This window comes from Chiloscyllium plagiosum, chromosome 37 (assembly GCF_004010195.1).
Source record: "Chiloscyllium plagiosum isolate BGI_BamShark_2017 chromosome 37, ASM401019v2, whole genome shotgun sequence".
In the NCBI taxonomy this organism is placed as follows: Eukaryota; Metazoa; Chordata; class Chondrichthyes; order Orectolobiformes; family Hemiscylliidae; genus Chiloscyllium; species Chiloscyllium plagiosum.
Window position 1 is genome coordinate 31,610,806 of NC_057746.1, and position 10,996 is coordinate 31,621,801.

The 10,996-nt window shown below is 76.9% G+C and overlaps 2 protein-coding genes across 2 annotated transcripts in view; one reads left to right on the forward strand and one right to left on the reverse strand.

Moving 5' to 3' along the window:
- Positions 1-401, reverse strand: part of ncbp3 (nuclear cap binding subunit 3) — a gene marked incomplete at its 5' end in the record, with an annotated part of 28,181 nt that extends 27,780 nt beyond the window's left edge. Inside the window, one exon of the mRNA XM_043678389.1 lies at positions 222-401. Coding sequence (XP_043534324.1) covers positions 222-401 — 180 coding nt within the window. The remainder of the gene's footprint in view (positions 1-221) is intronic.
- Positions 402-1,779: 1,378 nt separating this feature from the next.
- The window catches only part of LOC122541560 (lymphotoxin-beta-like), a 14,508-nt gene continuing 5,291 nt past the window's right edge, over positions 1,780-10,996 (forward strand). Inside the window, exon 1 of the mRNA XM_043678390.1 lies at positions 1,780-1,861. Within this exon, the coding sequence (XP_043534325.1) occupies positions 1,780-1,861 (82 nt within the window). The remainder of the gene's footprint in view (positions 1,862-10,996) is intronic.

A 10,996-nucleotide genomic window follows, 5' to 3' on the forward strand; every position in this document is an offset into this window, starting at 1 on the left:
TGTTGGGCCGAAGGGCCTGTTTCCACACTAAGTAACCTAACGTCTCCTCGAGAATCATCTTCTGTGACCGAGAGGATCCCATGCACTGAACCAGTACTTTAAGAACTCGCCATCACCCTAGAACCAACTCCTCCTTCACTCACAACAATAAACTCCCCTTACCCTCCAGGTGATTATTAACCCACATCCCAAATTTGGACAGAGATGCAAATAATTTCTACCTTGGAGGTAACATCAATGCCAGTAATGAACGTGCCAGCCTTGTTCTCATAACGTCGGCTTGTGTCCTGTATAGAGGGATCAAAGGAGAAAATGATTAAATCTCCATGCAGCCACAACCAGCACCAATGCAAAACCTCTATTGTCAAATCACACCGGCTGAGTGCCAACACATTGTCACAGATTCACCAGGACACAGTTCCTGAAGGGGCTGTCTCTCACTGGGATACAGTTCCTGAAGGGGCTGTCTCTCACTGGGATACAGTTCCCAAAAGGGCTGTCTCTCACTGGGATACAGTTCCTGAAGGAGCTGTCTCTCACTGGGATACAGTTCCTGAAGGCTGTCTCTCACTGGGATACAGTTCCTGAAGGGGCTGTCTCTCACTGGGATACAGTTCCTGAAGGGGCTGACTCTCACTGGGATACAGTTCCCGAAGGGGCTGACTCTCACTGGGATACAGTTCCCAAGGGGCTGACTCTGACTGGGATACAGTTCCTGAAGGGACTGTCTCTCGCCGGGATGCAGTTCCCGAAGGGGCTGACTCTGACTGGGATACAGTTCCTGAAGGGGCTCTCTCTCATTGGGATATAGTTCCTGAAGGGGCTGACTCTGACTGGGATACAGTTCCTGAAGGGGCTGACTCTCACTGGGATACAGTTCCTGAAGGGCTGACTCTGACTGGGATACAGTTCCTGAAGGTGCTGACTCACTGGGATACAGTTCCTGAAGGGGCTGGCTCTCACTGGGATAGAGTTCCTGGAGGGGCTGACTCTCACTGGGATACAGTTCCTGAAGGTGCCGTCTCTCGTCGGGATGCAGTTCCTAAAGGGGCTGACTCTCACTGGGATACAGTTCCTGAAGGGGCTGACTCTCAATGGGATACAGTTCCTGAAGGTGCTGTCTCTCGTCGGGATGCAGTTCCTGAAGGGGCTGACTCTCACTGGGATACAGTTCCTGAAGGGGCTGACTCTCACTGGGATACAGTTCCCGAAGGGAATGTCTCTCGCCAGGAAACAGTTCCTGAAGGGGCTGTCTCTCACTGGGGTACAGTTCCTGAAGGGGCTGTCTCTCACTGGGGTACAGTTCCCGAAGGTGCTGTCTCTCACTGGGATACAGTTCCCGAAGGTGCTGACTCTCACTGGGATAGAGTTCCCGAAGGGGCTGGCTCTCGCTGGGATAGAGTTCCCGAAGGGGCTGGCTCTCGCTGGGATGCAGTTCCTGAAGGAGCTGTCTCTCACTAGGTGTTTCAGCACTCTCTGTATCTTGCCCATCATGTTTTTTAGAACAGGATGTGAACATGCAGCGCTTTGAGGGGAGACAGTGGGAAGTGGTGTATTCACTGGAGTAGAAAACCAAAGGTGCAGGCTGAAATGCTCTGAGAATACAGGCCAAATCTGACTACAGCAATTGGTGGAATTTAAATCCCATTAATGTACAAAATGTTGAGGGGACTTGACAGGATAGATGCAAATGGTTGCTTTATGGGCCATGATCTTCCGGAACGGCAGAGCTGAATGGCTTTCTTCTGCTCCTATAACTTGTAGAGATGAAACTGCAGCATGACGTCTGTCCTAGCGATCGTGGTCATGAGTTTATCAGCACGTGTTGTTAAAACCCGTCTGGCTCACACATGTCCTTTTGGTACTGTCTACAGCTGGATGTAAATTTTCCTGTGACAAATTTATTGCTTGTTATGTGACAAGAGCATGTTTGCATTAGAACACAGGGTGGGAACCACACTGGGAAACACTGAGTTGTAAAAATAAACATCTTTCACTTTTACATAAACACAAATCATTTTGCTTTTCACTTCTTTGCCTCGGGATTGCACTGGGGGGGGCCTGAGGTCCAGGGACCATCACTTTCAACACCAAGTCATCCTGAACAACAACTTGCATTGAAAAAGTAATCCCAAATTATTCACAGGAAAGTGTCCTTTCAAATTCTTAGACACCAAGCCACAATGAGATATTAGGACAGGCCTGAGTTGGGGCTACAGTCACATAAAGCCAGCTCTACCCACTTTAGAGTGTCGAGTAATACCCCAGGAAATGGACAACAGAGCTGAGGTTGAGACAGACTGCTGAGCACTGCCTGAATCACTAAGCAATACTGGACTCCAGCCTAATTGGATAGCAGACTACATATACATTGCACAGAGAGAATCTCCTCTGTGGGAATCTACAATAAGAGCTCAAATGTAAAGTTGTTTTGTCTTGAAACATTACCACTGTTCCTCCTTTTGTAAATGTTACATATCATTCAGTTCATCATGGGGTGACAGCCTCCAAATACAGCCGCCCATCACATTTAGCATATTTCCTCGTGGGAGAAAATGCTCCAAATTCTCTGACTCGACCCAGTTACATGAAGCTTCTGGCATCTCTTGTGCCTGTTTCTCGGCACAACCTGTAGGATTAAGTCAGACTCACCAGGCATGAAGCAGCGGTCACCTGACACGGAAACAGACCCTTCAGTCCAACCATGCCGACCATAATCCCAAATTAAACTAGTCCCACCTGCCTACACCTGGCCCATATCCCTTCAAACATTTTTTACTCATGAACTTATCCAAAAGTCTTTAAAACATTGTAACTGTACCTGCACCCACCACTTCCCCTGGACATTCAGTCCACACACAAACCACTCTGTGTAAACAATGCTGCTCATGTCCCTTTTAAATCTTTCTCCTCTCACTTTAAAAATATGCCCCCTAGTTTTGAAACCTCGAACTCTAGGGAAAAGACACATGCTATTCACCTTATCTATACCCATGATTTTATAAACCTCTTTAACATCACTCCTCAGCCTCCAGTGAAAAAGAAATCCCAGCCTGTCCAGCCTCTCATTATAACTCAAACTCTCCATTCCCAGCAACATTCTTTTCTGAATCCTGTCGAGCTTAAAATATCCTTCCTATAACAGGGTGACCAGGACCCCACACAGTATTCCAGAAGAGGCCCTGTATAACCTCAACATGACTTCCCAACTCCTGAAGGGACTGTCTCTCACCGGGATACAGTTCCCGAAAGGGTTGTCTCTCACTGGGATACAGTTCCTGAAGGGACTGTCTCTCACTGGGATACAGTTCCTGAAGGGGCTGACTCTCACTGGGATACAGCTCCTGAAGGGGCTGTCACTCACTGTGATACAGTTCCAGAAGGGCCTGGCTCTCACCGGGATACAGTTCCCGAAGGGGCTGTCTCTCAGTGGGATACAGTTCCTGAAGGGCCTGGCTCTCACTGGGATACAGTTCCTGAAGGGGCTGACTCTCACTGGGATACAGTTCCTGAAGGTGCTGTCTCTCACTGGGATACAGTTCCTGAAGGGGCTGTCTCTCACTGGGATACAGTTCCTGAAGGGGCTGACTCTCACCGGGGCCCGGGGCCTGTCCGCCGCCTCCCCCCCGGGGCCCGGGGCCTGTCCGCCGCCTCCCCCCCGGGGCCCGGGGCCTGTCCGCCGCCTCCCCCCCGGGGCCCGGGGCCTGTCCGCCGCCTCCCCCCCGGGGCCCGGGGCCTGTCCGCCGCCTCCCCCCCGGGGCCCGGGGCCTGTCCGCCGCCTCCCCCCCGGGGCCCGGGGCCTGTCCGCCGCCTCCCCCCCGGGGCCCGGGGCCTGTCCGCCGCCTCCCCCCCGGGGCCCGGGGCCTGTCCGCCGCCTCCCCCCCGGGGCCCGGGGCCTGTCCGCCGCCTCCCCCCCGGGGCCCGGGGCCTGTCCGCCGCCTCCCCCCCGGGGCCCGGGGCCTGTCCGCCGCCTCCCCCCCGGGGCCCGGGGCCTGTCCGCCGCCTCCCCCCCGGGGCCCGGGGCCTGTCCGCCGCCTCCCCCCCGGGGCCCGGGGCCTGTCCGCCGCCTCCCCCCCGGGGCCCGGGGCCTGTCCGCCGCCTCCCCCCCGGGGCCCGGGGCCTGTCCGCCGCCTCCCCCCCGGGGCCCGGGGCCTGTCCGCCGCCTCCCCCCCGGGGCCCGGGGCCTGTCCGCCGCCTCCCCCCCGGGGCCCGGGGCCTGTCCGCCGCCTCCCCCCCGGGGCCCGGGGCCTGTCCGCCGCCTCCCCCCCGGGGCCCGGGGCCTGTCCGCCGCCTCCCCCCCGGGGCCCGGGGCCTGTCCGCCGCCTCCCCCCCGGGGCCCGGGGCCTGTCCGCCGCCTCCCCCCCGGGGCCCGGGGCCTGTCCGCCGCCTCCCCCCCGGGGCCCGGGGCCTGTCCGCCGCCTCCCCCCCGGGGCCCGGGGCCTGTCCGCCGCCTCCCCCCCGGGGCCCGGGGCCTGTCCGCCGCCTCCCCCCCGGGGCCCGGGGCCTGTCCGCCGCCTCCCCCCCGGGGCCCGGGGCCTGTCCGCCGCCTCCCCCCCGGGGCCCGGGGCCTGTCCGCCGCCTCCCCCCCGGGGCCCGGGGCCTGTCCGCCGCCTCCCCCCCGGGGCCCGGGGCCTGTCCGCCGCCTCCCCCCCGGGGCCCGGGGCCTGTCCGCCGCCTCCCCCCCGGGGCCCGGGGCCTGTCCGCCGCCTCCCCCCCGGGGCCCGGGGCCTGTCCGCCGCCTCCCCCCCGGGGCCCGGGGCCTGTCCGCCGCCTCCCCCCCGGGGCCCGGGGCCTGTCCGCCGCCTCCCCCCCGGGGCCCGGGGCCTGTCCGCCGCCTCCCCCCCGGGGCCCGGGGCCTGTCCGCCGCCTCCCCCCCGGGGCCCGGGGCCTGTCCGCCGCCTCCCCCCCGGGGCCCGGGGCCTGTCCGCCGCCTCCCCCCCGGGGCCCGGGGCCTGTCCGCCGCCTCCCCCCCGGGGCCCGGGGCCTGTCCGCCGCCTCCCCCCCGGGGCCCGGGGCCTGTCCGCCGCCTCCCCCCCGGGGCCCGGGGCCTGTCCGCCGCCTCCCCCCCGGGGCCCGGGGCCTGTCCGCCGCCTCCCCCCCGGGGCCCGGGGCCTGTCCGCCGCCTCCCCCCCGGGGCCCGGGGCCTGTCCGCCGCCTCCCCCCCGGGGCCCGGGGCCTGTCCGCCGCCTCCCCCCCGGGGCCCGGGGCCTGTCCGCCGCCTCCCCCCCGGGGCCCGGGGCCTGTCCGCCGCCTCCCCCCCGGGGCCCGGGGCCTGTCCGCCGCCTCCCCCCCGGGGCCCGGGGCCTGTCCGCCGCCTCCCCCCCGGGGCCCGGGGCCTGTCCGCCGCCTCCCCCCCGGGGCCCGGGGCCTGTCCGCCGCCTCCCCCCCGGGGCCCGGGGCCTGTCCGCCGCCTCCCCCCCGGGGCCCGGGGCCTGTCCGCCGCCTCCCCCCCGGGGCCCGGGGCCTGTCCGCCGCCTCCCCCCCGGGGCCCGGGGCCTGTCCGCCGCCTCCCCCCCGGGGCCCGGGGCCTGTCCGCCGCCTCCCCCCCGGGGCCCGGGGCCTGTCCGCCGCCTCCCCCCCGGGGCCCGGGGCCTGTCCGCCGCCTCCCCCCCGGGGCCCGGGGCCTGTCCGCCGCCTCCCCCCCGGGGCCCGGGGCCTGTCCGCCGCCTCCCCCCCGGGGCCCGGGGCCTGTCCGCCGCCTCCCCCCCGGGGCCCGGGGCCTGTCCGCCGCCTCCCCCCCGGGGCCCGGGGCCTGTCCGCCGCCTCCCCCCCGGGGCCCGGGGCCTGTCCGCCGCCTCCCCCCCGGGGCCCGGGGCCTGTCCGCCGCCTCCCCCCCGGGGCCCGGGGCCTGTCCGCCGCCTCCCCCCCGGGGCCCGGGGCCTGTCCGCCGCCTCCCCCCCGGGGCCCGGGGCCTGTCCGCCGCCTCCCCCCCGGGGCCCGGGGCCTGTCCGCCGCCTCCCCCCCGGGGCCCGGGGCCTGTCCGCCGCCTCCCCCCCGGGGCCCGGGGCCTGTCCGCCGCCTCCCCCCCGGGGCCCGGGGCCTGTCCGCCGCCTCCCCCCCGGGGCCCGGGGCCTGTCCGCCGCCTCCCCCCCGGGGCCCGGGGCCTGTCCGCCGCCTCCCCCCCGGGGCCCGGGGCCTGTCCGCCGCCTCCCCCCCGGGGCCCGGGGCCTGTCCGCCGCCTCCCCCCCGGGGCCCGGGGCCTGTCCGCCGCCTCCCCCCCGGGGCCCGGGGCCTGTCCGCCGCCTCCCCCCCGGGGCCCGGGGCCTGTCCGCCGCCTCCCCCCCGGGGCCCGGGGCCTGTCCGCCGCCTCCCCCCCGGGGCCCGGGGCCTGTCCGCCGCCTCCCCCCCGGGGCCCGGGGCCTGTCCGCCGCCTCCCCCCCGGGGCCCGGGGCCTGTCCGCCGCCTCCCCCCCGGGGCCCGGGGCCTGTCCGCCGCCTCCCCCCCGGGGCCCGGGGCCTGTCCGCCGCCTCCCCCCCGGGGCCCGGGGCCTGTCCGCCGCCTCCCCCCCGGGGCCCGGGGCCTGTCCGCCGCCTCCCCCCCGGGGCCCGGGGCCTGTCCGCCGCCTCCCCCCCGGGGCCCGGGGCCTGTCCGCCGCCTCCCCCCCGGGGCCCGGGGCCTGTCCGCCGCCTCCCCCCCGGGGCCCGGGGCCTGTCCGCCGCCTCCCCCCCGGGGCCCGGGGCCTGTCCGCCGCCTCCCCCCCGGGGCCCGGGGCCTGTCCGCCGCCTCCCCCCCGGGGCCCGGGGCCTGTCCGCCGCCTCCCCCCCGGGGCCCGGGGCCTGTCCGCCGCCTCCCCCCCGGGGCCCGGGGCCTGTCCGCCGCCTCCCCCCCGGGGCCCGGGGCCTGTCCGCCGCCTCCCCCCCGGGGCCCGGGGCCTGTCCGCCGCCTCCCCCCCGGGGCCCGGGGCCTGTCCGCCGCCTCCCCCCCGGGGCCCGGGGCCTGTCCGCCGCCTCCCCCCCGGGGCCCGGGGCCTGTCCGCCGCCTCCCCCCCGGGGCCCGGGGCCTGTCCGCCGCCTCCCCCCCGGGGCCCGGGGCCTGTCCGCCGCCTCCCCCCCGGGGCCCGGGGCCTGTCCGCCGCCTCCCCCCCGGGGCCCGGGGCCTGTCCGCCGCCTCCCCCCCGGGGCCCGGGGCCTGTCCGCCGCCTCCCCCCCGGGGCCCGGGGCCTGTCCGCCGCCTCCCCCCCGGGGCCCGGGGCCTGTCCGCCGCCTCCCCCCCGGGGCCCGGGGCCTGTCCGCCGCCTCCCCCCCGGGGCCCGGGGCCTGTCCGCCGCCTCCCCCCCGGGGCCCGGGGCCTGTCCGCCGCCTCCCCCCCGGGGCCCGGGGCCTGTCCGCCGCCTCCCCCCCGGGGCCCGGGGCCTGTCCGCCGCCTCCCCCCCGGGGCCCGGGGCCTGTCCGCCGCCTCCCCCCCGGGGCCCGGGGCCTGTCCGCCGCCTCCCCCCCGGGGCCCGGGGCCTGTCCGCCGCCTCCCCCCCGGGGCCCGGGGCCTGTCCGCCGCCTCCCCCCCGGGGCCCGGGGCCTGTCCGCCGCCTCCCCCCCGGGGCCCGGGGCCTGTCCGCCGCCTCCCCCCCGGGGCCCGGGGCCTGTCCGCCGCCTCCCCCCCGGGGCCCGGGGCCTGTCCGCCGCCTCCCCCCCGGGGCCCGGGGCCTGTCCGCCGCCTCCCCCCCGGGGCCCGGGGCCTGTCCGCCGCCTCCCCCCCGGGGCCCGGGGCCTGTCCGCCGCCTCCCCCCCGGGGCCCGGGGCCTGTCCGCCGCCTCCCCCCCGGGGCCCGGGGCCTGTCCGCCGCCTCCCCCCCGGGGCCCGGGGCCTGTCCGCCGCCTCCCCCCCGGGGCCCGGGGCCTGTCCGCCGCCTCCCCCCCGGGGCCCGGGGCCTGTCCGCCGCCTCCCCCCCGGGGCCCGGGGCCTGTCCGCCGCCTCCCCCCCGGGGCCCGGGGCCTGTCCGCCGCCTCCCCCCCGGGGCCCGGGGCCTGTCCGCCGCCTCCCCCCCGGGGCCCGGGGCCTGTCCGCCGCCTCCCCCCCGGGGCCCGGGGCCTGTCCGCCGCCTCCCCCCCGGGGCCCGGGGCCTGTCCGCCGCCTCCCCCCCGGGGCCCGGGGCCTGTCCGCCGCCTCCCCCCCGGGGCCCGGGGCCTGTCCGCCGCCTCCCCCCCGGGGCCCGGGGCCTGTCCGCCGCCTCCCCCCCGGGGCCCGGGGCCTGTCCGCCGCCTCCCCCCCGGGGCCCGGGGCCTGTCCGCCGCCTCCCCCCCGGGGCCCGGGGCCTGTCCGCCGCCTCCCCCCCGGGGCCCGGGGCCTGTCCGCCGCCTCCCCCCCGGGGCCCGGGGCCTGTCCGCCGCCTCCCCCCCGGGGCCCGGGGCCTGTCCGCCGCCTCCCCCCCGGGGCCCGGGGCCTGTCCGCCGCCTCCCCCCCGGGGCCCGGGGCCTGTCCGCCGCCTCCCCCCCGGGGCCCGGGGCCTGTCCGCCGCCTCCCCCCCGGGGCCCGGGGCCTGTCCGCCGCCTCCCCCCCGGGGCCCGGGGCCTGTCCGCCGCCTCCCCCCCGGGGCCCGGGGCCTGTCCGCCGCCTCCCCCCCGGGGCCCGGGGCCTGTCCGCCGCCTCCCCCCCGGGGCCCGGGGCCTGTCCGCCGCCTCCCCCCCGGGGCCCGGGGCCTGTCCGCCGCCTCCCCCCCGGGGCCCGGGGCCTGTCCGCCGCCTCCCCCCCGGGGCCCGGGGCCTGTCCGCCGCCTCCCCCCCGGGGCCCGGGGCCTGTCCGCCGCCTCCCCCCCGGGGCCCGGGGCCTGTCCGCCGCCTCCCCCCCGGGGCCCGGGGCCTGTCCGCCGCCTCCCCCCCGGGGCCCGGGGCCTGTCCGCCGCCTCCCCCCCGGGGCCCGGGGCCTGTCCGCCGCCTCCCCCCCGGGGCCCGGGGCCTGTCCGCCGCCTCCCCCCCGGGGCCCGGGGCCTGTCCGCCGCCTCCCCCCCGGGGCCCGGGGCCTGTCCGCCGCCTCCCCCCCGGGGCCCGGGGCCTGTCCGCCGCCTCCCCCCCGGGGCCCGGGGCCTGTCCGCCGCCTCCCCCCCGGGGCCCGGGGCCTGTCCGCCGCCTCCCCCCCGGGGCCCGGGGCCTGTCCGCCGCCTCCCCCCCGGGGCCCGGGGCCTGTCCGCCGCCTCCCCCCCGGGGCCCGGGGCCTGTCCGCCGCCTCCCCCCCGGGGCCCGGGGCCTGTCCGCCGCCTCCCCCCCGGGGCCCGGGGCCTGTCCGCCGCCTCCCCCCCGGGGCCCGGGGCCTGTCCGCCGCCTCCCCCCCGGGGCCCGGGGCCTGTCCGCCGCCTCCCCCCCGGGGCCCGGGGCCTGTCCGCCGCCTCCCCCCCGGGGCCCGGGGCCTGTCCGCCGCCTCCCCCCCGGGGCCCGGGGCCTGTCCGCCGCCTCCCCCCCGGGGCCCGGGGCCTGTCCGCCGCCTCCCCCCCGGGGCCCGGGGCCTGTCCGCCGCCTCCCCCCCGGGGCCCGGGGCCTGTCCGCCGCCTCCCCCCCGGGGCCCGGGGCCTGTCCGCCGCCTCCCCCCCGGGGCCCGGGGCCTGTCCGCCGCCTCCCCCCCGGGGCCCGGGGCCTGTCCGCCGCCTCCCCCCCGGGGCCCGGGGCCTGTCCGCCGCCTCCCCCCCGGGGCCCGGGGCCTGTCCGCCGCCTCCCCCCCGGGGCCCGGGGCCTGTCCGCCGCCTCCCCCCCGGGGCCCGGGGCCTGTCCGCCGCCTCCCCCCCGGGGCCCGGGGCCTGTCCGCCGCCTCCCCCCCGGGGCCCGGGGCCTGTCCGCCGCCTCCCCCCCGGGGCCCGGGGCCTGTCCGCCGCCTCCCCCCCGGGGCCCGGGGCCTGTCCGCCGCCTCCCCCCCGGGGCCCGGGGCCTGTCCGCCGCCTCCCCCCCGGGGCCCGGGGCCTGTCCGCCGCCTCCCCCCCGGGGCCCGGGGCCTGTCCGCCGCCTCCCCCCCGGGGCCCGGGGCCTGTCCGCCGCCTCCCCCCCGGGGCCCGGGGCCTGTCCGCCGCCTCCCCCCCGGGGCCCGGGGCCTGTCCGCCGCCTCCCCCCCGGGGCCCGGGGCCTGTCCGCCGCCTCCCCCCCGGGGCCCGGGGCCTGTCCGCCGCCTCCCCCCCGGGGCCCGGGGCCTGTCCGCCGCCTCCCCCCCGGGGCCCGGGGCCTGTCCGCCGCCTCCCCCCCGGGGCCCGGGGCCTGTCCGCCGCCTCCCCCCCGGGGCCCGGGGCCTGTCCGCCGCCTCCCCCCCGGGGCCCGGGGCCTGTCCGCCGCCTCCCCCCCGGGGCCCGGGGCCTGTCCGCCGCCTCCCCCCCGGGGCCCGGGGCCTGTCCGCCGCCTCCCCCCCGGGGCCCGGGGCCTGTCCGCCGCCTCCCCCCCGGGGCCCGGGGCCTGTCCGCCGCCTCCCCCCCGGGGCCCGGGGCCTGTCCGCCGCCTCCCCCCCGGGGCCCGGGGCCTGTCCGCCGCCTCCCCCCCGGGGCCCGGGGCCTGTCCGCCGCCTCCCCCCCGGGGCCCGGGGCCTGTCCGCCGCCTCCCCCCCGGGGCCCGGGGCCTGTCCGCCGCCTCCCCCCCGGGGCCCGGGGCCTGTCCGCCGCCTCCCCCCCGGGGCCCGGGGCCTGTCCGCCGCCTCCCCCCCGGGGCCCGGGGCCTGTCCGCCGCCTCCCCCCCGGGGCCCGGGGCCTGTCCGCCGCCTCCCCCCCGGGGCCCGGGGCCTGTCCGCCGCCTCCCCCCCGGGGCCCGGGGCCTGTCCGCCGCCTCCCCCCCGGGGCCCGGGGCCTGTCCGCCGCCTCCCCCCCGGGGCCCGGGGCCTGTCCGCCGCCTCCCCCCCGGGGCCCGGGGCCTGTCCGCCGCCTCCCCCCCGGGGCCCGGGGCCTGTCCGCCGCCTCCCCCCCGGGGCCCGGGGCCTGTCCGCCGCCTCCCCCCCGGGGCCCGGGGCCTGTCCGCCGCCTCCCCCCCGGGGCCCGGGGCCTGTCCGCCGCCTCCCCCCCGGGGCCCGGGGCCTGTCCGCCGCCTCCCCCCCGGGGCCCG